Source organism: Mauremys mutica, chromosome 1 (genome assembly GCF_020497125.1).
Source record: "Mauremys mutica isolate MM-2020 ecotype Southern chromosome 1, ASM2049712v1, whole genome shotgun sequence".
Lineage (NCBI taxonomy): Eukaryota > Metazoa > Chordata > Testudines > Geoemydidae > Mauremys > Mauremys mutica.
Window position 1 is genome coordinate 218,384,154 of NC_059072.1, and position 27,512 is coordinate 218,411,665.

Genomic DNA, 27,512 nt, shown 5'->3' on the forward strand with positions numbered 1-27,512 from the left:
TTTGTAAGATTGTTTGGTCACATCACCTACTCAAGGATAAATAACAATCATCAAAACTTTTGTCTCCGGCTAAGTAGTTGCAATGCATATCACAAGTGACCTAAAACAAAAAAAAGGCAATGTCTTTCTTTACAATATCAGAAAAAGATATTAGGAACCTATAATTACCTGTAACTGTTAATTCTGTAGTTCTTCTGACAACAAAGATTCCATATTTTAACTCACAAGTGTAATTTCCAATGTCATCTTCTCTAACCTCCCGGATGATGAGTGTGTCCTTTTTGAACACAATACTCGGTCTCCATGTTTTTGCCTTGCATTCCTGTTCAAAGACAATATAATACACCCATGATTGAAGTCCTTGTATTTAAATGTGTTGATTATTGACAACAAGTCAAAGAGCCTAGGAAATGGCTTAAATAATTACTTATGATAGCTCACATACACTAAGTCACCCAAATATTCTACTTCATTGAGTCCCAGGAGAACTGTCTGGATGCCAGAAAGACAGGGGATTTATTCCCTTAATGATGATCTGAAGTAATATTGTTAAAGAGTTCCTATTCTTCCTATCTAATTAATATTGTCTCTGGGACTATTACATATACAGAAAACTTCATTATGTTAATGACAGCTAGAGGACATGGGAAGTCATTGTAAAACAATAATTAATCAAAAAGGAGGGAAGCAGGAGCAAATGAGAAAACAAGGAGGAAGCAAGTCGCATCTCCATACCTGAAATCATCTTAGAATTTGCTTTGAAAGGTTTTACTTATCAATGATCTTACTATTGACTCAATGAAATAACGCAATGTCTAATTTGTACTATTTATATATACAAAATAATGTGTCCCAATTTTAATTGCTACTGATAAAATTGTATATGTTTCATTCTTGCTGAAATACATTCTTATTTTGTTGTTTAATAAGTGGGCCCATCTGCTAGGTTGAAATTTGTTATGGTCTAAGAGTGTGTGATGTGTTGGCAGTTTTTACTGGTTCCCCTCTTATTGTTATTTTCTCTCTCTCTCTCTTTTTTTTAATTGTCTTATTAGATTGCAGATAATGAAAATAAAACACGATATAGCTGCATGCTTTTGGCTATTTTTAAGGTTTTTCCAAACTTCTTCATCTTTTTAAGAAATAAGTTACAGGCCAATGGACTAATGTCCTTGAGACTTTTGATGTACAGTACAAAATAATCTGCTCATTTTGCCCAGCATAGCAGCTTGCTGTGCATATAGCATATAGGCTAGTTTTGTAAATGTCATTCGGACTATTTGTTAGAATAGAAATATGTCCATGCACATGATATCCCACAATCGTCTTTTATGAATCTTTGCAATCTAGCAAGGGAAAATAATTTTTGACATTTTAAATCCTTAGATAAATATTCTATTACATATTTTAAATCTTAAATAGCATATTTCAGATGAAGCTACTAGTTGGGCTACATAATTATTACCCTACATTTTCAGAGGCAGTGGCTCAGCCAGAATCCTTCTAGATCATAATTCTTTATAATCACTGGACAATACAATGTTATGTACCCTATTTACAAGTACTCATAGTGAGGCTAGGTACATCTGTGTGTTTTTATAATTAGAAAGCATAGTGAAATATGTTTCAACTGGAAAATTATTCCTGTGTACACAAACTTATTTCAGATTTACTTATGAGATAAGAACTATTTTGGTTTATCCAGTAACTAGAGTACATTAAAGAATAGATCCTACAAGGTGCAAAGTGCCTTCTGCAACATGTTGAGCACCCTCAGTTCCAACTGCAGTCAATGGGAGCTGCATTTAACAAGTACCTCGCAGAACCCGGGCCTAAATACTCTCCAGAAAAGCAAATTAATGCACAATGTTGAAATAAAGTTATCAATAAACCATAGAAAAATATAGAAAATTAGGTTTCACTTAAAGTTTCCATCTGGGACATTGTTGTTTCCCTTTTCTTCCCATAATTGTGCAAACAATGGGCAGATCACACTCCTTAAACATGAGTTTTTATTCTTGGAGAGATTTGAAATTTTAATGTTATTGAAAACATGGGATTCTTGTTGAATTGTATGAGATACAATTTAAATTGTGCACACAGGTAAAAAATGTGCACAGCTTCTTCAAATAATGTTTTCTCTTCGTATCTTTCTGAGTGAATTTCATGTTTGGAAATTGAGGGTTCTACTAGCACAAGCTTGAATCTGGCATAGTGCAGACAATTGCTGTGTCTGCTTTCACACCCAGCCTTACCAATGTGTATCATATCAGACCACCCTGGTAACATTTTCAGTTGAAAGAGGACCACCAATTATTTGGTTGTTTTGTGATACAGCTAGATGGGAATAGGAAGATACCAAATAAGGAGTTTTCAACATTACCTAAGAAAGCATTTGAAACCTTGTCTCCACAGCTAAAAAGCTTGTACATTAAAACACTTTACTATCTAGTTCCTTTTTCATCCTATCCCTCCTTGTCTTATTATTAATGCATCTTAAATCCATCCAAGCTGTATATCATGTCCAGATAAAATGCTGAGATTATTGAAAATGCAGCAGAACTTGACATAATATTTTGTTGAAGGCAACAGACGTTTTCTGTATTCCTTACCTTATACCACAGGATTTCAGGCTCTCTATAGGGAATTAAAAAATCCTCTATGTCAGGGCATGAGATTTCCTTGCTTTTGCTAAGTTCAGCTTTTTCAAAGTACTTCATCTTTGAATTGTAGCAGAGTCCAGTGTCATTTTCACCCACTGTCAGCGAGATGGATACTTTCATACAGTAAGTAGAGTTTCTGTAATATAACACAAATAAAAATAATGGCTCCACTGTGAAAAATAAATTCCAGTCACATAATTGTTTTTGATACAGTTATTTTCATTGTAGGCAAGAGAGAGAAATCAAACTATTCTTGCTTTATGTATTGTGTGTGTAGTCCTTAGTTATTCAGGATAGGATCTTCTCTTTCCAATCCCCACCTCAACCCACTACATTTTAATGTAATGACAATAACTGGCCTGAATTCATGAACGAACCTTTTCCTTTCCTTTCCTCTGAATTCCCTTGCCTACATCATTATAGTCCATACTGTTTATTGGCGGGCAACTTCCTCCTAAGTAAAGGCCAAGAAAAGCTTCATGCACTAACCAGCAAAGCACCATAATCATCCTTCTGCCAAACACTATTACAACAGCTCTCTGGGGTGAACAAATCAGTTTACTGCACATCAGCCTAGTGTCAAATTGGAACTTCCGGCATCACACCATGAACTGGAGTGTCAGCCCCCCTGATTCATCAAATGTAAGCAGGTTTTCAAGTGAAGCAGTAATTAAAAATATAGTTTTAAACATCATTTGATTAAAAATCAGCCTTGTGGTCTTTCACCCCATAGAAAACAGTTTAATCTCAGTGTATTTTAAACTAGAGGACTACCAGTTTGTTTACCTTAGCCTCTCATCCCCATATTCCCAGGACAAAATGTTACCCCTGCATTATCCTCAGCTTTCATTAGCTTGGGCTCTGCCCTGCAACTTATTACTTTCCTTTGGTGGACATATGTTGACATGCCAGACACCCAGAGACTGGGGAACATTGTTCTGATTTCCTCATTTCACTATGTACTTTAATTAGTCTCAAAGACAAAATGACTTGAAAGGATTTATTTTTTTTCATTTTGGGTTTCCAGATGGGCAGGATGAGAATGTCTAAGGTTGAGTACTCTCTAGGAGTATACTGTGACAGTGCAAGCATATTCCCCTACTGTTCTTTAAATGCATTTGACCCCTAATCTGCTGAAAGTGGCTCCTGCTGAGAGCACTAAGACATTTTTCCTTTACTTATTTTCACTCTCAGACTCTGTGAGATGACTGCTGATTTACAAGAGTCTAGTGTGTATCTAGCATTGCAGACTCTCAAAGATAGCTGCATTTTCAGATTGCCTTTAGATGGCTTAATATCTGTTTACTCTCTCTGTTTATCAGGAAATGATTAAAAGGCTAAAAGTAAGGGAAATAGCATACAAAGAACACCACAGCCTCATTTCTAGAAGAAAATGTAAACCTCAAAGGCACTATTTATTAATTACTAATAAGAATATCATTTCTGGAAGTGCAGTACTTCTGTCAATGGTCTTAAATCATGCATGTCTTTTCTGGGCAGGAAAGGCAACAAATATAAAATATCTTCCCCAGAATGGAGTCAACTTGCACTCCCATCCTTGGAGCTATCTGATACTTCCTGTTTATACTTGTGACTGGAGTTGGTAAAACTACTGTATCCATAGCAAACAATTTAATTATTGAATATAGATCATTCCTAAATCACAAATTGTCCTAAGCTGTGACCTAAGTCTGGCGATATTGGCATTTTTTTTTCTTTTCTGATTGGATGACCTAACCTTTGTCAGAAGAAGGGGGCCAAAGCTATTCACCGGCGGATGGCTTTTCTCACTGCCACTGTGGGAGTATGCTACTGGGAGACAGGTAGAAGGAGATAAGCAGACCTGGGGAATTTAATTAGTACATGTCTCCACAAGGGAGTATTATGTTGCATATATCACCCCATGATTTGAAAATTCCTTCCTAACAGAGACAGAAGGGAAAATCACTTAACCTGTAATTCTGCTTCTCTAAAGACACCAGCTAGGCAGGACTCTCACTCTTGGTTCACATCTCTCTGGAACACATCATCCTGTCTAAGAGTTATTTTTTTCCTTCCAAGATAGGCCTGATCAAGAGCCCTGTCCTGCTGAGCATATGCCAACATCGGAACAATCCAGCTGGTTCCCTTCTGACTCTGGTCAGTACAGGAAATGGTATCTCTAAGCTTAAACCAGTGCAACTGCCCTAGCCAGTTAGGGTCGAGTACTCTTTCTGGTCTATGTTCACAATAACCTGGGTTGCTACAGATCACACTTTTTTTCATTATTTTCTCTAAGGTTCCTTTTGAGGCAAGTCTGAGGTTTCATCCTCCTAACTAGTCATTTCCGTGGCTCCCAGCAGAAAGCACCATGGGGACTTTCATGTCAGCTAAAGTCTGGACTTTTAAACTCCTTTCATGATATTCTGGGCAGAAAATGCAATGAGGAAGACCTCTACATTTTATGATCCTGTTTAGGATGTATCCTAGTCTGTGTGTATCTGGTTTGAGGAAAGATGTGGCACCTCAGTGACTCAAAGTTTAGTGCATAAGCACTTCAGATGAAACTGAGTCCATCGGCTCAGATAGCAGATAGGGTTCCAAAGTGCTGATGCAGTTATGAAGTGCCAAGCTCAGAGTCCAAGGTGCTGACATGTCCAGGCTGGGACACTTAGACAACTGGATTCTATGATGTAGGGTCCCTCAAAAGCACTTTCTGCTGGGAGTTCGAAGCAGCATAAAAAGGAGCATAAAGCTTTAGCTTCCTTCACATGACATGAAGAACAAGAGTACTTGTGGCACCTTAGAGACTAACAAATTTATTTCAGCATGAGCTTTCGTGAGCTATAGCTCACTTCTTCGGATGCATTTCCCTATATGTCTTTTCCATCGTGAGCCTGAATAGTAACAGCACTGACAAGGGGGCTCATATGGCACTCTGCCAGGAGCCCAGGTTGCATCCAGGCCGGTCTGGCTGTAAGGAACTGTAGAGAAAACAGAACAAAATAAAATGATGTGAGCCAAAGAAAACCAGGTTACAGGACTCAGAGAACCAGAAAAAGATGAAAAATCAGTCAGTCCCTAATGGCCTGAGGCAGTTAGATCTGCAAGGCAGCAACTCCAGTGGGGAGGTGGTTTGTTGGCTGATGGCAGCTGGACTAGAAGTAGGTGGAGCCCATGAGCTAAGAAAATGTGTATCACGTAGCAGAACCTTCAAGTTAGACAACACGTGCCTCAGAGGGTCAAGAATCTTAGAACTAGGAGATTTTCACTGGAGGTACTAGAGCAAACAGAATCCTGTATCACTGGTAACTTTAGAGAAAGTTTATATTCTACTGGAGACCAGATTGTATTTTTTCGAATAGAACAGTTATTGTATTTACTTTTGTTTTTCATTCTTCACAAGGTAACTGCATTTTGTGCAACTTCTGTATTCAGCAATAAAAGAATGAGTTTCTACTGTTTCAGCTAAAGCATTAAATTCTGTAATGCAAACCAGTCACAGACTGACACATCACTGTTCCCCTCTGGTGTTCTCTGGAGAGTTTTGCATGGACTTGTTTTAAGCCATGAGGACACATTTTCAGCCTCATAACTAAATACATGAAAATACAACCTATAAGATTAGTATAATATTACTATACCAACAATTACTATAACAACAATGCTCAGTGCATCATGAGCCTTCCAAAGACACCCGGCATGACAAACTTTGCATTGGATACCACACAATCATTTTATAAGGATCAACATGTGGGTGCAGGGTGTTCCTCCCGAGATACAGAGCGCCACAATCACATTTGTGGCCCAGCCACCAGAGAGGGATGAAAACCGGACACTGGGCTGGAGTGGGTTACAGATATAACTGCACAGTCCTATTTGCAAAGGCTGCATATCTTTATCTTTCTCATTCATCTCCATGGCAAGTCTCTGGTAAGGGGCTTAGGGAACTATGTTAACTGTCATTCCATATATAACAATATTTTATAAAGCCTTTTTGGGGCAGAAACTATATCTAGTTCTATATTTGTACAGCTCATAGCCCAGCAAGGCAAATATGCTGATCAGGTCATCTGTCTGCTACTGTTAAATAAATGTTAAAGAAAAATATCTAGCAAGTATATTGATTCATTTTCCCAGGCTGTATTTTCTGCCATCTATAGCTATTCAGTAGAATTACCGTGTTCAGTCCTAGTTGCAAAGGGAGCAGACACACACCCTTGTCCAACTCACTGCAATAGCACTAGACTTCTGGCCACACATTTTGGGAACACTGTCAATGACTCTGTTAATCTTCCCACCCCATATTCCACTCCAGCTTTAACTGCACTTTTGTGGCACTCTTTTTTGTGCCTTTGCTGCTTTACTACTTCATCCTTTTTCCATCGGTGGTGTTTAATTTCCTTAGATATACACCCAGCAGTGTGCAGAGAGAACAATAAATACCAAAGGCTTGTTCATACAGGCCACGACCACGAAAGGATTTCCACAAACCATCCACTCATTCTCTATCATTTAGAGCCCATAACATCTTGACTGTTAATTGCTGCCTGATTCATCTAAATGTTTCTTGGTCGGGATATATATAGCACATTGCATGTGCTACATTACCTCTAAATTTTGACCCTGACGTGCGTGTGATAGAGAAGGAAAGGGACATGGAGGTGGGGTGAAGGAGGAGGGGAGGAGGACACTAGGGCTGTATGTGAGCTCTGGATGGGGACCTGGGAGAACAGGTAACTGTGCATGTGTGGGTGAAGGGAGGAACACGGGATACTGGAAGGCAGGAGGGAACACCGGGAAAAGTTGTTTAAGATAGGAGGTGTCTGGATGGGAATAAACAGAGTAGAGAAAACCTGTGCTTTTATGAATCATGGGTACAGTCATAGTTCAAACGCCATCTCCTGAGAATAGCACAGGACCCACCACCATGTCCTCACCATTTCTGCTTTGTTTGGGATTTTGGATGTGGTGGTGTTTTATTTTTTGCTATTCTGCTCCTCTGCTAAAATCTATCTCCTTCCCTTCCAGCTCCCAAGCTCTCAAGGTGCATTCCCGATGGTTATACATTCATACCTAGTGTGACTAGGCAGATATATACAAATTCACACAAGTAGTTGTAATTTTCTCTTTCCACAACCACCTTGTGTGAATGTTCACAGAGAGCAAATACAAGAGATAATGAATAGTGTTAAACAGAATTTGCAATGTTTGTGAATAACTTTCTCCACTACTTGCCCATTTTTACCCATGACATCTATAGGTCATATTTCATATCATAATATCTGGATGCACAACATGGATAGAAGCGTAATGCTTTTCAGATCACAATATTTCTCTTATATCTGAAGCAGATGTACAGGTTTAGATTTTAGCTTTCACCAGCAAGATTCCAGTGTTTGGAAGTGAGGAGCTTGTCATAAGACTTTTTAGTAGAATGCTCTGTTGTCATATCATGTGATTGTTTTGTGGCACTCTAACGCTGGGAAATGAAATCTAGATGGAGCTACTATAAGGTGGGTGCAAAACGGGTTGGAAAACCATTCCCAGAAAGTCGTTATCAGTGGTTCACAGTCACGATGGAAGGACATAACAAGTGGGGTCCCACAGGAATCAGTTCTGTTCAATATCTTCATCGATGATTTAGATAATGGCATAGAGAGAGTACACTTATAAAGTTTGCAGATGATACCAAGCTGTGAGAGGTTGCAAGTGCTTTAGAGGATGGGATTAAAATTCAAAATGATCTGGACAAACTGGAGAAATGGTCTGAAGTAAATAGGATGAAATTCAATAAGGACAAATGCAAAGTACTCCACTTAGGAAAGAACAATCAGTTGCACACACACAAAATGGGAAATGACTGCCTAGGAAGAAGGACTGCAGAAAGGAATTTGAGGGTCATATTGGACAAGCAGCTAAATATGAGTCAACAGTGTAACGCAGTTGCAAAAAAGTGATCTTTCTGGGACGTATTAGCAAGAGTGTTGTAAGCAAGACACGAGAAGTAATTCTGCTTTACTCTATATTGATTAGGCCTCAATTGGAGCATTGTGTCCAGGTCTGGGTGTCACATTTCAGGAAAGATGTGGACAAATTGGAGAAAGTCCAGAGAAGAGCAACAAAAATGACTAAAGGTATAGAAAACATGACCTATGAGGGAAGATTGAAAAAATTGGGTTTGTTTAGTCTGGAAAGGAGAAGACTGAGAAGGGGACATGATAGCAGTTTTCAAGTACATAGAAGGTTGTTACAAGGAGGAGGGAGAAAATTGTTTTTCTTAACCTTTGAGGATAGGCCAAGAAGCAATAAGCTTAAATTGCAGCAAGGGAGGTTTAGGTGGGACATTAGGAAAAACTTCCTCTTAGGGTGGTTAAGCACTGGAATAAATTGCCTAGGGAGGTTGTGGAATTTCCATTATTGGAGATTTTTAAGAGCAGGTTAGACATATATCTTGGTCTGGATAAAACCTAGTCCTTCGATGAGTGCAGGGGACTGGACTAGATGACCTCTCAAGGTCCCTTCCAGTCCTATGATTGTCTCACAAAGCCTCTGTAACTCTGCCCATTAAAAAAAGAAAGACGATAAATAAATATTGCAATGACTGAATGGGCAGCCTCTGTCATATTCCCAAATAGCGTGTGGACAAAACCCTGGGGGTGACATTGATCTAGGTAATTAAATTCAGTAACTTAAAGTGAACTGTCAAATGTGCCTTGTTTTCTGACAATATGATTGATATAATTTCCAGCATGCGGTTTGGAACAGATAAGCACATTCAGGGCACAGGTTGCATTCTTCTTTCGTAGAAAGTGGTTGGCATATTGTGGACATTGCAAGAAATAAGAAATAATAACATTTAATTTAACAGAAAATCATAACAGGATAAATAGAATTTGAAATATCACAGAATAAAGGGAAACTTCTCAAGACTGCTAGGCCTAAACATTTAAACTACCTTGTCAATATTTATAGTTGACAGTATGTGAAGGATTCAAACCAGGATATTTTTTCTTAAGACATTTGCAATATAGCATTCCAAAATAATCACAGACACTAATGCTTTTTACACTGTCATCTGCATAAGTTTTTCCCTCCCATTGTGACATTATATCTAGGGCAGGGAATACACACAAAGTTCACTAATATTTGTGTGAGGTTTTAAAATAAGTTCACTGACTGCATTTGAAGCCCTTTTGTGGCACACTCTCAGCTAATATAAATAGTCATAGTTTCCCTGATTTCATTGAAGTTACAACAATTTACACCATCTGAGGGGCTGTCCCCTAGTGTTTACTTTCTGTGAATAGTCTAACTAATGAGTTTATTGGCTGGAATGTTTACCATAACCTAAACATTTAAGCAAGTATTTCCAGAAAGCAAAGACTTATACTCACCCAGTCATAAAATGATGTGTCCAATGAAAGCATTTTTGAAATGCTGACATTCAAAAAATGAACGATTTATTACAAATCATCCAACCTCTAATATGGTGCTCTTTGCTTTGAGTTTTGTTTTTAAGGTGCTTGCTACAAAAAGTAAAAAAACAAAAAAAATGGGGTAATATGGTAAAGCACTGTTTTCTAAGAATTTTCAACAAATGTTAATAAATTATAAAATTCTCAGTGTCCTCTAAAGCAGTTTAAGGAATCTTCCAGAGTTACTGGTTTCAACTCAGTGACTGTATTGTTCATACTATGATGTTAGTATAGGATAGAGTAAAATCTATCATCTATTTACTTTGTCCTTATTTTAGTATTAAAGTACTCCCCCAGGATTTAAAATAGAAACAAAAAGCACCTTTTATTCCATCAAAGCAAAAATAAATTGATTGATTTGATCTGCCTTCCTTAGACCATGTTTTCTTCCTTCACTTGTTTTTTTGTGAAAAACATAGTGATTTATGTGGGCAATGAGGTGCAAAGGCATATTTTAATATTAAAAGACATGGTTCTCTGCCAGTTTGCTCCACCAAAATTAATGGAGTTGCCTCAGCACAAAACTGGAGAAACAGGCCAAGAGTGTCTATTAGCAACAGTCAAGGAGTAGTTGCAGAACTACTAACTGTGGTATGTATCCTATCACTTAAATCAGCTTCTGTACCAGATAAGTGGAGAATAGCTAATGTGATACCAATTTTTTTAAAAAGGCTTCAGAGGCAATCCTGGCAATTGCCTAACTTCAGTACCAGGCAAATTGGTTGAAACTATAGTAAATAACTGAATTATTAGACACCTAAATGAACATGATTTGTTGGGGAAGAGTTAGCATGGCTTTTGTGAAGGGCAATCGTGCAGCACCAATGTATTAGAATTCTTTGAGGGGGCCAACAAATATCTGGTCAAGGATGATCTAGTAGATATAATGTATTTGGACCTTCAGAAAGTCTTTGACAAGGTTCCTCACTAAAGGGTCTTAAAGTAAGCTCTCATGGGATAAGAGGGAAGATCCTCTCATGCACCCTCTCGCTGCTTAAAAGATAGGAAACAACGGGTAGGAATAAATGGTCAGTTTTCAGAATGGAGAAAGGTAAATAGTGATGTCCTCAGGGGTCTGTACTGGGACCAGTACTGTTCAACATATTCATAAAAGGATCTTGGAAAAGGCGCAAACAGTGAGGTGTCAAATTTTGTTAATGATACAAAATTACCCAAGATAGTTAAATCCAAAGCAGACAGTGAAGAATTACAAAGCAATCTGACAAAACTGGGTGACTGGGCATCAAAATAGCATATGAAATTCATTGTTCCTAAATGCAAAGGAATGCATATTGGAAAACCTAATCCCAACAATATATGCCAAATGATGGGGTCTAAATTAGCTGTTACCACTCAAGAAAGAGAGCTTGTAGTTATTGTGGATAGTTCTCTGAAAACATCTGCTCAATGTGCAGTGGCAGTCAAAAAAGCTAACAATGTTTAGAATCATTAGGAAAGGGATAGCTAACAAGACGATAAATATCATAATGCTACTATATAAATCCATGGTACACCCACACCATGAATATTCTGTGCAGTTCTGGTCATCCCTTCTCAAAAAAAGATATATTAGAAATTAAAAAGGTACAGAGAAGGTCAACAAAATGATTAAGGGTATGGAACAGCTTCCCTATGAGGAAAGATTAAAAGGACTGGGACTGTACAGCTAGGAAGAGAGATGACTAAGGGGGAGATTATAGAGATCTATAAATCATGAATGGTATGGAGAAAGTGAATAGGGAAATGTTATTTACCCCTTCACATAATATAAGAACCAGGAGTCACCCACTGAAATTAATGGGCAGCAAATTGAAAACAAACAAAAGGAAGTACTTCTTCACACAATGTACAAGAAGCCTGTGGAACTCATAGCAGGGGATGTTGTGAAGGACAAAACTATAATTGTGTTAAAAAAAGAACTAGAAACATTCATGGAGGATAGATCCATCAAAGCTTATTAGCCAAGATGTTGGGCTAAATGGACCATTGGTTTGACCCACTATGGTCATTCTTATGTTCTTATAGTTGTAGTACTTTGCTAATGCTTCTATTCCTTGGCTTCTTGGCTGGGTATTTCTTTTTCCTATAAGTAAGCACTGGAATTTGGTAGGGCCTTACAGCTTTTTAGAGCAGACTATGGTGATGGTTTCTTTTTGACATGTAGTATAGGAAGTTTTTCTGTCTGTCTTGAGAAGAAACTGGTCGAACCAGGATTCATGGTTGGGAGTTCTTGTGCCTTTTACCTATCCCGAGGGTATAGTCCAGGCAACATGTCTGGGTCCCTGCCAGTGGTAAACATAACATGGAGAGTTTAGATAGTAAGCTTGGGATTGTCATATCAAAGAAGCTGTCTGCATTGCTAGTGACATTTCCCAAGATTATGAGTTTTGTCTGTATCATCAATATGTCAAAAACTGTAGCCACTATTAGTTTGTCTAGGAAGACTTGGATATCTTTAGACAAACGTATTAGCCGGGTGCCCAAGTTAGGCTTGTCTCTCAGCTCAATCAAAGGATTGTAGTACAGTAATACTACTTTTACTTAGAGTTGGCTGGAATTTTTCTGAAGCAAAATATTTTGCCAAATCTATTACATACACAACAAAACTTTCATTGAAATATAGGCAGTTTTCCTTTTGAAACCTGTCAGCATTTCAGGATCCACAGGTCCAGCAGGGAGCTCATCAGTCCATCCAGAGTCCTGGCTGGAGTTGGGACTCTCATGGCTGGAGCCAGGACTCTGGGGATGCCAAAACTAGTGCTCTGCGGGCTGGCAGGGTTTTCATTCTACGGCAGTAGCACTGGGAGCTCCAGCTGGAGGTGGGATTCTCAGGGCTGGGAGGATCTGCGGCAGGGAGTCTGCCAGGACGCTAAGGGCTGGGCCACCACCCTGCTATGGTTAAACTGACAAGAGAGTGTCACTTTCAAATCTTTTCTTTTGGGAATACCATGTTTCAGTGTTTCCAAAAAAAAAAAAATGGGTTTGTGTGTGGGGGTGGGGGTGGGGGAGAGAATCTTCAGTTCACGAGAAATTTGATTTAGATTTGCTTTCATTCCAGTTCAGAACAAAAATCAAATTGCAAAATTCCAAAATATCTTGTGACATGAAACCCTCAAGTTTCAACCAGCTCTACTTTTAATCCCTGATTTTTCCAACTAGAGGTTGGATTGGAAGCACACAAGGAGCCTGGAGATGTATCTAACTGGCATAAAGTGGAATCTAGTTAGAGTACTGCATGCTAGGACCCACGCTTTCATGAATAGACACAGACTGTATTGTAGTGTTCCATGCAATACCTCTTAAATATAAAATCATCAAGATATTTAGAGGAGTGAAAACTTTAAGTGAAAGATAGTAAAGCTCAGGAGTCAGCTAGTGTTTCTTCATTAATTTAAGACCAGCTTACCTCTGTCTTTTTGACATTTTAATTTCCTTGTGTTTCTCTTACAGTTTTGAATATATGAAGCCACAAAACTAACATCTTTAAGGCACTATAAAAAGACACTACCCATTAGTATGATAGAGAAGCTGTAACAATGACACATACCTTCTGTAGCAAGAAATTGAGACTGAAAACCAACAATAATAGTAAATAAAACAAAGCACTTGGAGTCTCTTTACACACAAATCTAGTGTATTTATTTCCACCACAGCAGAGTTGCCTATGTACCAAGTAGAAGCAAAAGGAACAGGAAGGTATTACCCTCCATGGACATAAATTCTGTCACAGGATTGTGGCATTTAATCAAACAAGTTGTCAATTACAGTACTGTGAAAAAAAAAGTGGTCTGAGTGGTAGGCTATAAAGAAACATTGCTGACTAGTGCATTTTTTATAAATAGTTATTAGTAGAGATCTATGCAAGTTTTCCATGAAATAGTGGAAATACAACAGTAAACAGAGTTTACCAGGTTGGTTTAACTAACCTGTTTTAACTCATGAGCTAAATAGGTAACCCCCCAGGACAACAATAAATGGAGAGCAACATCACCTGATCAGAAGAGACAGAGAGAAATACATAGAGGATAGTTTCATAAAATGTTTCAATTTTGTTTTGCTTTTATTTGGTTATGTGCTGTATTCTGGCCCACTGAATCTCTCTCTGATCAGTTGGACACTGTGCCTAAAACATTCTTGCTTAAATTTAAAATTTTGCACTTATACCCTAGGCAACCTACTCTGGTTGAATATGGGGCATTTATATTACTTGCTAACTTTAGAAAGGGTTGGAGGCAACATTTTTAGCATTGTAATAGGTTAAATAAAAGGATGAAATCATCTCAGGTATTTCCAAACATTGAAGTGTTAAGAGATTACATAAAGATTCTGTATTTGGCCTAAATCCAGATGATTTGATGACTCAGGAATATCTAGCCTGCTTACACGAATCTTATCAATTTCCACAACCATACTTCTGGAAATGATGTCACAACATGGGTGAACAGTAGCTCGCTGTTGCTATTCCACTCCCAGAAATACAACCTTTAGAGACAAAGTTTCAAAAATGATGTGAAAGGAAATTTTTCCTCCCTCAATGTTTTCACAGGAAAAGTGGATTTTTCTAGAAGTCACAGACATCTGAGTGGGGAACTTCTAGGCATTACCCACATCTGGATGGATTTGATAGGAAATTTCAATTCTTGACCATCTCTATTTTTACTATTAAGGTCAATTGTTATTACACAAACTGTAAAATGGCACTAGACAAAATCCATCCAGAAATGTTAAGTCTACACAATGCAGAAATACTCTTCCCTCAGGAAGTCTTTTGGTGTAAGAGATATAAGTAGTATATTTACTGCTATTTTATTCAATTTTGTTTATAACATTGTTATAACACATAGTGTTTAATAAAAGAAGGACCATTATAAGCAATTTTCCTCCTGTTAATTGATGCCTCTAATACATGTAATTCCAGGGGGAAGTCAGGGTTTGTGGCCACAAAACTGGTAGAAATCTCAGTGTCTTTGTCAATATTTTACCATTACTAATATAATAGAGGTTCAACCAAGCTATTAACTTTTTATGTTTATAAATAGAAGAAAGAGCAATTAATATGAATTAACCTTATTTCATTACAGACACATATGGATAATGAAGATGATCATCTAAAATGTTTTCACCTGATAATAATTCATGAATACCAGGTTTTGTTCCAATGCTTATCACTAACTAGGATTATTTATTGGATGCTGTGAAAGGCTAACACTTACATCTAAAGCATTAAGAGCACTGTTCATTTAAACTCAGCTAAATACAATGGTAGTGTTATTAATATTAACAAAACAATGCTAGTAATTGTCATCTGCCTGTAATTAAAATAAATAGCTAACGCTGCCAGCACTTGAAACCCTTATGGAACTAACTATTAAGCTTAATACAGAAGACAGGAGGTATATAACATCTATTGATCTACAAATTTATACTGTAGCAGTCTGGAGCCTAAGGGGCAGAGAGATCCAGAAAATCAAGGATCTTTTTATGAAACATTTCCTCTTTTCCAAAAACCTCTACAGAAACAACAAGGAGTGCGGTGGCACTTTAAAGACTAACAGATTTATTTGGGCTTAAGTTTTTTTTGGGTAAAAATCCCACTTCTTCAGATGCACCTGGCGGGTTTTTTACCCACAAAAGCTTATGCCTGAATAAATCTGTTAGTCTTTAAGGTGCCACTGCACTCCTTGTTGTTTTTGTGGATACAGATTAATACAGGTACCCCTGATACCTGATCTTAAACTCTAGACACCTTACTTTGTTAGCACCCAAAGCAGTCATAATTCAGCTTTAAGGGGCTTGCTTAGGAAAATTGTCAGTGGGTAACCTGTAGAGTATAAGCCTCTCAACTGATTATTATTTTTATAATGGCCTTACAGATTTTTATTTCTTCCTTTGTCCCCCTCACATAATGATGGAACCTAATTGGTGTGCTGGTCAGCTTTGCTCCTCATCTTAACTTCTGAAGATGGCCCAAGTCAGAGTCTAGTGTAGAAAAATGCAGAATCCATTTAGATTATGTTCTAGTGCCTCAGGTGAAGCTGTTGTTCTTTTTATTAAATAAATATTAAAGTACTGAAAGTATATGCAATGCAGTAATGAGAAGGAACAGGCAACAGTACTTTAGACAAAAAAATGCATCTAAAATCCCATTGTTTTTGAAACAGGTAAGTGGAGGTGGAGGAGGAGGAGGAAGGGGGAAAAAAGAAAAAGCACACACACTGAGTACATGTGAATGAGAAGGGAAGGTGAAAGAGAATGTGTGTGCGTGCCCTCGTGTTATAAGAGCACAGAAAGGTTCGATCTGATGGCTCTGAAGTAGGGGGTCCAGAGAGATTGAAGGAAACACTGCTTTTCTCCTCTTCTGTGAGCACCACGTTGTGGCTATGCCCTATTTCCATAACAGTGTGCACAAGTCCCACAAGATATTTGTTTTAATTAGCACATTCATATTAATCACACCGGAAGTACTGAGCTATTTTATTGTATGCTTCATTTCTCAGAAGCGGTCACTTTAAAGCTCTCTCCTCTCCTAAAAGAATAGGTACACACAGTGTAATCCTGAACTCCCCCTTGTCCTCATCAACTGAAGAGGATGTCAGGTTTATACAATGTAGTCCCTCACTGATTGTAATATTTGCTGATAGGCAAGGAGCACCTATGCCTTGCTCCAACTTCCACTCTTAAAGTGCTTGTGTTTAAAGAAGCTACTGATTTGGAATTTTTATTGATGCTGTGATACAAAGAATTGCCTTTAGAAAGCAGACATTTTCCCTTTATACGACTCAAAAGTAATCATTAAGGCTTCCCTTGTGAGTAAATCAGTAAGATTTTTTTCTTGTATTACACAGCACTCTCTTGCTCTCTGACTCATTAAAAGTCTGATTCAAACTCATTCTTTTTGAAGGCACTAGATTCAAGATAACATTGGTTCCCATATAAAATTTCAATTCCTCAAAAAAAAGAAAAAAGAAAAAAAGAAAGAAATGCTAAAGTATACTATGAAAACACACCACATTGGGAAGATCTTCAAATGTCAATTACCCCAACGCTCAAATGATTAAAATAAAGTGGAATTCCATCATTTCTCCACAAAACTTTTTAGCAGAAGTTAGGGTTTAGTAATAAAAAATTCAAAGCAAATTTCCCAGTACACACAATTTTTGTAATCTCTCGTATGGGTTCACTGGAGACTCAGATACACATAGAACTGAATCTGTTGGAGCACGTGTATGAGATTGGAGGTAACATGCACACAAATATTATTATTGTACATAGACATTATATATTGTGCAGAAAGATATGATTACTGAAAGCAATTTGCCATTAAAAAAAGGATTTTAATGGAAAGCTGCTCTTGGGAATTACACTTACATCTGGGACATTTGCAAAAGCACCACAGCTAACTTTAACTACAGCATCAGTCAAGAAGCTAAGACACTATGCATAGTCTGCATGGTGAGTGAAAGTATGGAATTACAGCCACTTGTAACTGGCCTGAATTTGGCCTAGTATGTTCATAGTGCCCAAATGTGTAAAATACAGAGTTCAGTAATTTGACAATGTTTGTGTCAGTCACAAGAACATTTCACCAAAGGTCCCTGTAATCGAGAAATCACCACAGAAGAAAAGCAGGCTCAGGGAGGCAGAAAAAGGTTAAACCAGAAAGATATCCTAATACCACCAAATCCCTTCCCCAAGGAAGTTCCACATGGATTCCTCAGATAGGAGAAGGAGAAGGAGAAACCCAGTGGCAGGATCAGGGGCGGCTCTACGAATTTGGCCTCCCCAAGCAGGGCGGCATGCCGCAGGGGGAGCGCTGCCGGTCCCGCGGCTGTGGGGGACCTGTTGCAGACGCGCCTGCGGAGGGTGCGCTGGGAGGGCGGCAGGCGGCTCCGGCAGACCTTCCACAGGCATGACTGCGGGAGGTCCACCCGAGCCGCGGGACCAGCGAACCCTCCGCAGTCATGCCTGCGGGAGGTCCGCTGGTCCGCGGCTCCGGTGGACCTCCCGCAGGCATGACTGCGGAAGGTCCTCCAGAGCCGCCTGCCGCCCTGCCAGCAAAATGCCGCCCCAAGCACACGCTTGGCGCGCTGGGGTCTGGAGCCGGCCCTGGGCAGGATGTACAATGTGGAGTTGGTTCCCTCCATCCTTCTACCAACTACACCACAGAGATAAAAACATTAACCCTTTAATACCTTAGGGTAAAACTCCTCTTTAAAGACAACCTCCTCTGGACTCAGGAGAAGATATCAGTGCCTGCTTTCTGCTGGGAGAGACCTTCTTGATCCACTTGAGTGAGATCAAAGGACTGCAAATTTAAAACCTCACTTATATCACATGCTGGCAGAAATGTAGTGCTGCAGTCTCGAACATCAATACCAGTTTCTGGGGAGTTTATTATTTATCTTCCACTTTCCCATTATGAGTGGCTGGTGCTCATATCACTTTGCTTCCCTAGTAACCAGGATGGAGCTAAAGCGGGAATACTGTTTTAATGGTTTAAATAGAAAGGAAACAGACAGAGTAAACATGAATTGGCAGAGGATCTGATCGAAGCCAGATGGCCATAAAAAATGGTCTCTATTGCCTGGGCAAAGCAGTTCAAGCCAGAGTGCCTACGCAAAAATGGGTTCTTATGAAGGAGTATTTACTACCTGGTTTGTTACATACAGAGGTACTGGAACAACTGTACAACTGGGACATCCTATACAGTGATTCAATCTACTTTTTATATAACTTAAATGGAAAAACACTCATTTTGGAAATAAAGTAGTTTGCTGAGTGGCCTCTCTGTCTCCTTTCAGTCCACATGCTGAAGCAATATGAGTATAAACAAAAGTTCCCAACCTTCAGGTGAAGTGTGAAAGTTTCTGTACCTTTGTGTCATACGCTAAACTAGCTTCTTTTGTTAAACAGTTGGTACAATACATCAAGCAAATTACCAATTGTTATATCATCAGTGGAGAGGGGATACATTAATATTTTGACCTAATTAGAACAATTTGTACTTCTCTGCATAGGGTGATACTGTAATGGAACATGAGAGACCAAAAAGTATCTCTTAGAGTTGTCATTGGAGGACAGTATTTATTTTGAATATTCTGGGGACAAAAATATGGATATAAAGAAGATGCCTATAGAATCCTTCCCATACCTCTTTCTGAAACATAAAATTGGAGGAGAGTGAGGATGTTAGGCCTCCTCCCAATATTTCAAAAGAAAAAAAAATCAAGCAGGCCACCTCAGGTTCTATGTAGTATCCAGATGCCACCACTCAACCCCAGGAAGTTTGTGATTGTCCTCTGAGACCACTTTAAAATGAATATATAACCTATCCTTAGTGATGCTTATGACCACCTATTGTTTGATATATTCAACACGTTTTTAGACACTCATTTTCCTAGACTGATTTGGCAATTCACAGGCCAGTTATTCTCTTCCTTTGGAAGTAGGACTAGAGAGGGGGAAATCAATCCCTCTTGGATGGTATGAAGCCCTACAAATAAAATTAAAAACTGCTCTGCATTTCCTGTGTACATCTAGGACTGGAAGTGGAAATACCAGAGTCCTGTGAAAACACTTGTTTTGTGGTAGTCCCTTCCCTAATGGCAAATTAGAAACTACTGGGGGGATGGAGAAGACAGGGAAATAAATAACCCTGATCTAATGAGGTTTACACTCTGAGTTTTTATAATAATGGAAAAATCCTGAAGTTCTTAATAGAGATTTTACACAAGTAAAATACATATAAGAATTCCAGCATTTGACTCAATATATTTTATAATTTTTGTGTGTCTTCCATCCAAGGATCTCAAAGTACCTCCCAATAGTTAATACATTTAACCTCACAATATTCTCTTTGAGATGTTATTTTATCCCCATGTTGCTTATTGGGGACAGGAAAGTTAAGTGAATGTCCCAAGATCTCACCCAAGATGCCATTCTTCTTACATGAACATTCTAAATGATATATTACAGATGTGCCTGAAGATGTTATAAATTTTAAAATACATCAGAGCTAGGAATAGAGTATTGTTGAAAAAGAAATTCCAGCTAAATTAGGATACCAACACAAGCAAATTACTGCATTCCATATTTTGTGGTATGACCCAATCAGAACGTGACACGTTTGAGAAGTCAGACTAGTCTGTAACTACATGCATATGAAACTGCATTCTTTGTCTCTCCCTCTGCAAACAAGTCAGAGATATAAAATAAATAGGCTGTAGGATCTTCAGCTGCCCCAATGAGCAGAGCAGTGTGAGTGTGAAGCACAGAAGGGTGCTGGAAACCATGATGACATCTTTTCATTCCTTAGCTTGGTTATCAACACCTTGCTACTGTTTATAATCCTCAGAAGGTTGACTCATCCAGTGTGTCTGGAAATGAAAATCCAAATCCATGTAGATTGTGAACAGCAGTAATAAGAATGGAGAAGGCATACCTAAGTGGACAGGTTCAAGTGATTTTACCTAACTGGGGCTGTACAAAACATGTCCATTTCTTGAGCTTTGACAAACATACCAGTGGGTTAGCTTTTCACATTCGAATCTCACATTCTTAGCTTTTCACATCCTAAAATACACCATGTGGTAAATACAGAAAAACTCATACTGTTACTGCCTAGGCACAGTGTTATTAAGCATTGGCTTAAAACCTAGTCACAAGATTGTATAATAAAAATAAGTGAATAAAGAACTACGCTGCCCAAAAGCACTTAAATCTCAGTGAGTGTGAAGCTTAATCTAGTTTATCCTTTACTTGCCAGCCTACTAATGTACTTCAGTCAGAAATCCCTTGACAAACCTGAGACTGAAAGCATAATAAGAGCTTGTACATTTTATATTCATTAAACATTTTGATATATTTTTATTTATTGTGTTCCCATTCTAATTTGTTTTAAATGTCTGGACACTAAGAACAATTTATACTATATGCCTCTTTTTTTTTTTAAATCTCTTGCCATATTTATTTAGCTAAAAGCATCCTATTCTTGACACTGCCCTGATCAGTCTAAAAATGACAGTGTAATACCAGCAGAGGAGATACTACTTTTTGGTCCTTTCTGCCATCTCTGATGGCTTTTTATATAAAAGTTAAAGGTCTTCTGGAAAATTTTTTAAGAGATTAGAGAATAATATTTGTGGCCTGGCCAAGATTCACTATTCTTAGGTATCCAGTTTGTAGAATAATGGCAGACTAAAGACCCCAGAAACCCCCTACTTCAAGACCTTTTCCATGGGGTTAGCTTTATTTAAATAACAGAAGATACAACTAGAGCTGGGTGAATCATTCAGTTCACTGTCAGTTTCAAAAAAAAAAAAAAAGTCATTTTTGGTTAACCCTACACCAAATATTTTCAACATTTCCTTTTGCTTTTGAGCATTTTTTAAAAAATAAGAATAAAAATAGAGATAATTTCAAATAAAAAAGGTCTATGAATCAAAAAGTTGAAATGTTTCATTTTGGAATTTGTTTTTTTTCCCCCATCAAAACAATTTGCCAATATTAACAAAAATTTTCAAAAATGTTAGGTTGACTCAAACCTGCATTTTTTCACCAAAGAGGTTTCAGTTGAAAGATTCTGCCCAGCTCTAGAAATAACCTCGGCCCAATAAACTCAAAATACAAATTATCTGAAGCTTTCCCATCTTCTACCATTTAGTAGACCTTCCTGGATACTATTCACAGTCCTCACACTCACTTCTCCCACAGCTTCTTAGCTCTCCCCTCTTGAGTCTTCTTCCAAGCCAGCTCTGCCTCTCACAGTTGTCTGCCTCTCAGGCCTTCTGCTGGACTAGTGTGGAACACCAACTCCTAGATCTTTCCTGGCTCCTGAGTCTCTCCCTCATAAAGGTCAGCTGCTTGTATTTAGAGCAGGCACCATTTGTAAGCTTCAGTCATGTGACCCTCCCCCCCACCCTCAGAGGGTATTAAACTGATAAGAACAGATACAACTTTAGATAATGCTTTCCCAGCCAGAAGGCCTCTACACTGCAATAAAATGCCCCTGGCATGGCTGTGGTTAGGCCCTGGTCAGCTGACTCAGGCTAACAGCACTTAGTTTGTAAGGCTATAAAATTGCTCTGTAGGTATTCAGGCTCAAGCTGGTATTCAGGCTCTGAGACCCTCCCCGCTTCCAGGGTCTCAGATCCTTGGCTCTAGTCTGAGCCCTAAAGTCTACATTGCTATTTTTAGAAGGATGTGTCTGTCTTTATTTCTCCTTTTTTGGGGGGGAGGAGGGTGTTGTTTGTTTATTTTTAAATCAGGCTTATGGCGAGAAATTAGCTTCAACCACAGTTATGGAGCAACTACCACTACTCCATAATATCAAAGTTATCTGTGTAACTTCTCTCTTTTTTAGTCTTTCTGGAAGAGACAAATAACTATAATATATTTCCTTTTCCAATTACTGAAAGAGAAAGGGGCAACATGATAACACTGAGATCTTAACTGATGATGCAGATTGTAATATGCCAATTAAAATATGTACTGAGGGCTTTGTTGAGCTGGATTTATGGATGCCATATTCAAAGTTTTAGAGGGGAAATGTATACAACACTTTTTCTGAATTATAAGCATTTTTTGTTGGTCAGACTTCATGAATGAAATCCTAACCATGTTGAAATGAGTGGCAAAGCTCCCATTGACTTCAGTAGGGCCAGGTTCATCCTACATATGGGCATGATTAGTGGTAGAGATGGCATTCTCTCATTTCTTATTATGAAACCATATGCCTGAAAATAACATTTGATTCTCACAAATTCATCTACTCCTACTTTTAAGACCCACATGAAGTTATAATCCTCCTTTGGTTGCACCATAAAAATTTCCACTTGTGATGTCTCATAATAATAATGAAACAGCAGTTGGAACAGTTGAATTCTTAAACAAAGATCATATTCTCATGCAAATATACTTAAACATAAAGGACAAGAGGACAGAACTATGGAATTCTGAGTACATGCTATTTTGTATGTGTTTATACTTTGCATACATATATATGAAGTATATGCAGACTTGTTTCTAAATAAAATATTTTGTCTGGTTTTTAACTGAGAATTGTGGATGAGTGTCGGAAAGGGGATCCATAGCCACAAAGGGGTTGCTTGCATAACCGATTCAGGTTTAGGAATAAAGAACAGAACTCAGAAGTATTTTCAGATATATTGTAATGGAAAAGGAAGCCTCTGTTTTAACGTGTGAGATATTTTATACAGAACAATATTATCCTGAGAATGATTCAGCATGACAGCAATCAGACAGAGAGCTAAGCAATCCAATCTATTCCTATGGAAAGAAAATAGTTTTAAAACCAAAGTAATCTTCACATGATAATAAATGCTCACAGAAAAACAGAGCATGAAATACATTTTCCTGTTTTGCTATATGTTCTTTCTCTCTGTAAATATTTCTGAATGAATAATAATGATTGCTCTGCTACACTTTAAAGTTGGGCAGGAGAGAACACAGAAGTGCATTTTATTTTGCTGTTCCTTTTACAACTGAGGGTTGCAACTAGTATCAACCATGGGAAGAGGAAGAGAAACATAAAAATTGGATTCTTCCTGGTTCCTGCAGCTTCTCCCTGCAAAAGGCCCAGATAAGCCAAACTACCTGGTAGTGACTTATTTCCTGAAGATGCTACTTCTGGAAGGTGAGTCTTCTGAGACATACTTCTCACATGAGTAATTCTACTGTAATTTGTGGAAGAGGGGCCATTTCCCAAGTTCATACTGTTAGCTGATACTGTATCATGAGTAGCAAAATATCCACCACCTATATCATTGTACTCAAAATTTTCCGGAGATTGTTAAAACCATCTGTAGAATTCAGAATATTGAGTAATAACATGTGCTAACTAGGGAGAGCCAGAGTCATTAAAAACTTCACCTGGCTTCACACCACAGTGTTCTGCTTGACGCTATACAAACCCATTAAAATCCATTTTCCAAACACCTTATTTTTTCAGAAATTAGACCCAAAGTTACCACAAAATAACTCATTGCTTTACACAGAGAAACTATGTAGTAATGATTATCTTCCTTTCCAGTCACCTTCACTCTTTTAAGCTTCTGAGCTCTTCTTAAGGCAGAAACTCTGCATCCTGATCTCCAAAAGCCAGTGCAGATTCACTTTTAATTACATTTCATTGCTAAAGTTTCCTTCTCAGCAGGGTCCAGGCTTTTGGCAGTTCAGCTGACATTACTATATTCTACTTTGACTCCTGTGAGTGACTCCAGGCTTCATCTCATGTCTCATCTATGCTCTGCCTGGAACAGTGTTCCTGATTCTGTAAATCCTGCAGCCACACCCACCTCCTCTAAACCCCTCATAAAAATGACCTCTTTCCATTAGTTGGCTCTCTGTGATTCTCTCAAGCAATGTTTCTCAAGGCTGCTATAAAATAAAAAAGTAAGAGTAGAAAAGCAGGATGGAAGAGAGGAAGAGAGGAAATGAGGGAAACAATACAGGTTAAGGAGTACCGGAAGATAAAAGTGGAACCAGCAAGGGTAAAATAAAAGAGGCAAGAACAGATATCCGTAACACTTCTCCAGAGCTATGGCAGGGAGCTAGGGAGTCAGTGGATTTATTAAGAGCGAAGCTTCACTGAGGACTTATCTTTTTTTCTGATGGAGTGTTCTCTGTAAAGATCTGTCCTAGTCATAGACCTGGGTTTCTAGTTAATTCAGAGATGTCTTCATGATGATTTATATACATGTAAATATTTTATCTTCCAGGATATTCTGAGTCTAGCCAGGTGCTGCAGAGAATAATGGATTGTTGCTGGGGGGTTTTAAAACAAGCCAGATGTTTTATTGTATTCCAGAATGTCTAGCATTAGTTTAGTGACTAGTTTAGTGACAAGGTGGGTGAGGTGATATCTTTTATTGGACCAACTTATAACTTTTAACCCATTGATTAAGGCAGTCATGTGGGATGCAGGAGACACTCCTGCCTCGTAGGTGAGTGCCCTATCAGATTATTGGAATACTGGGTCTTTCTCAGTCTCGGCTATTGAAGCTGTTCCACTTTGTATAAACCTTTTTGAACGAATGACTTGAACTTGTGTCTCCATCATCCCAGGCAAGTCTCTAACCATTAGGATATAAAGCCATTCTTCCTTTCTGGCCCAATGACTATTGAAGTATTTTATACAAAATGGAACAGCTTCAACAGAACAGATTGACAGAATATCACCTTATAGCCTGGTGATCAGGTCACTCCCTTTGGAGGGGTTACTCAAGTCCCTGCTCCAGAATAGGAATCTTAACCTTTGTCTCCGACATCCCCAGTAAATACCCTAATCACTGAGCTAAATATGAGAAAGGAGGCACCCTCCAAAAAGATCCGGCATTTTTTGGCATATAAATTATTACTTGGAAATAATTTCACCTTGTTCTAGTTATGTGTCTTGGTATTTTGGTATATATTTATATAGCATACTGTAGATGGTTATATTTGTCCTCTACTGTATTGATACATATAACAGTGCTGATTCTGGCTACCAAATCAATTTGTGATTTTATGCCATACCAGACACAAGTGTGTCTTTTCAAAGGTCATCAGACTGCTTGCCACAGGAAGAACGGCCTTTTATGGATTCTTTGTGGCTCATATGTAGATCATCAGTTCCATCCACAGTGTTGGGTGGAGCAGCCTACAGCACATGCTCCTTAGGCTACACCGCATACTTGCTGTGGTACTGGCACCCTTCATCACTGGAGTGGATTTTATTCCTTTGGCTACTGTACAATTTTACAGTACATGTTGTGCTGAGTTGCTAGAGTTTGGTCTATAGAACTAATAATCTAGTATATTTGGCAAAATTGAAAGGTGTTAGTGGGACTAATAACCCCAAAATACACGTCATCCCACATCTGTTCAGCAGCAACTCACCTGTTATTGGGGAAGCAGTACAGACTACTCTATAATTAAAGGGACTAAACAGGGCCCTACCAAATTCACCGTTCACTTGGGTCAATTTCATGGCCACAGGGTCTTAAAATTGGTCAATTTCAGATGTTTACATCTGAAATTTCATGGTAATGGTGGGGGTCCCAAAGCTGTTGTAGGTGGGTTGCAGGCAGGGCTGGCTCTAGGTTTTTTGCCACCCCAAGCAAAAAAAAAAATTGGCTGCCCCCACCCCAGCCCTGAGCTCCTCCCGCACACCACTGCCGTCCCAGCTCTGGGCCTCCCCCGATCTGCACCCCCCTGCTGCCCCAGCCCTGGGCTCTCCCCCGCAACCTGCACCCCCTGCCACCCCAGCCCTGGGCTCTCCTCCCCCCCCCCCCCGTGCTGCCCCAGCTCTGGGCTCCTCCTTTCCCCCTCACCAGTGCCCCCCACCCACCCACCCCCTGCCGCCCCAGCCTTGGGCTCTGCCCCCTCCACCCGCACCCCCTGCCGCCCCAGCCCTGGGCTCTCCTCCCCTCACCTGCACCCTCCTTCCGCCCCAGCCCTGGGTCACTGGTAACTTGCTCCCAGGGCGGGTCATTCAGCAGGAATTTTGGATGTGCACAGAACAGACAGGACTGGTTCCCATATGTTTACAGAGCTGCAGTAAAGTGGAACAATTTTCAGCTCGTGTGATTGGAGGATATCTGGATGCATCTTATAAGACTGTCCTCCATAAATGAGGAAAAGTTGAGGTGCCTTTATTATTCTTTTGTTCCACTCTTTCTTTCTATGGGGAATTTGCCAATGCAATATCACTGTCTTCCTTTTAAACAAATAAAACTATATAAAAAAAAAGGCAATGGCTGTTGAAAATAGCAATTCCAGTCCTAAAAACCACCGGGAAGATATTTCTTGCTCAATTTTATCCTACTTTTTCTACAGCAAATTACAGTGGATCAGTATATTTGATTTGGGAGAAATGAAGTAACAGCTGCCCAAATTGAACTTGAGCACTCCTGAATTTTGAGGTGTTCAAATCTGGAAGGCAGGTGCTAGATTCTCTTTCTGAATATTAGCTAAATCTGGAAAGGAAAAGTCAGTTTCTGCTTCCATGGCTCAGAGGTGGAAATCCTCCTACGTGCCTGGTACTGTATCTAAAGCTGCCGAAGTCCCCTAGCAGAGCCTCCCCTCCCTTACTTATCATTTTAAATTCTAGTGGAATCCACATACCTCCCTTGCTAGGCTTCAGACCTAGAGGGGCACTGTCCATTTAGTCCACCCAATTCCTTCTTTGGGGGCTGCAAAGTGAGGTCACACCAGTATCCCTAATCCAGTCTGGGGATGTCTTCTGAAGGGGACATCCTTGGGCACACTTGTTCCCCATTCACAGTGCCACCCCGCTCTAGCAGTGAGCTCTCCATTCACAGCAAGCTGCAGCATGAGGTTTCATACTACCTCCCCTTCCCTTTCCTGTTGATAGCGGCCAAGGGAATGCAGT

At 39.1% G+C, this 27,512-nt stretch overlaps 1 protein-coding gene across 2 annotated transcripts in view; it reads right to left on the reverse strand.

Annotated features, from left to right (window-relative positions):
- The window catches only part of IL1RAPL1 (interleukin 1 receptor accessory protein like 1), a 495,739-nt gene that overhangs the window by 455,071 nt on the left and 13,156 nt on the right, over window positions 1-27,512 (reverse strand). Inside the window, exons 1-3 of one of the 2 annotated variants that reach the window (XM_045009588.1) lie at window positions 21,822-21,959; window positions 2,613-2,799; window positions 169-322 (exon numbers count right to left, since the gene is read on the reverse strand). In XM_045009588.1, coding sequence (XP_044865523.1) covers window positions 169-322; window positions 2,613-2,783 — 325 coding nt within the window. In that variant the 5' untranslated portion in view covers window positions 2,784-2,799; window positions 21,822-21,959. Of the gene's footprint in view, window positions 1-168; window positions 323-2,612; window positions 2,800-21,821; window positions 21,960-27,512 lie in introns of those variants that run through there. The other variant, XM_045009597.1, reaches the window with a different exon arrangement.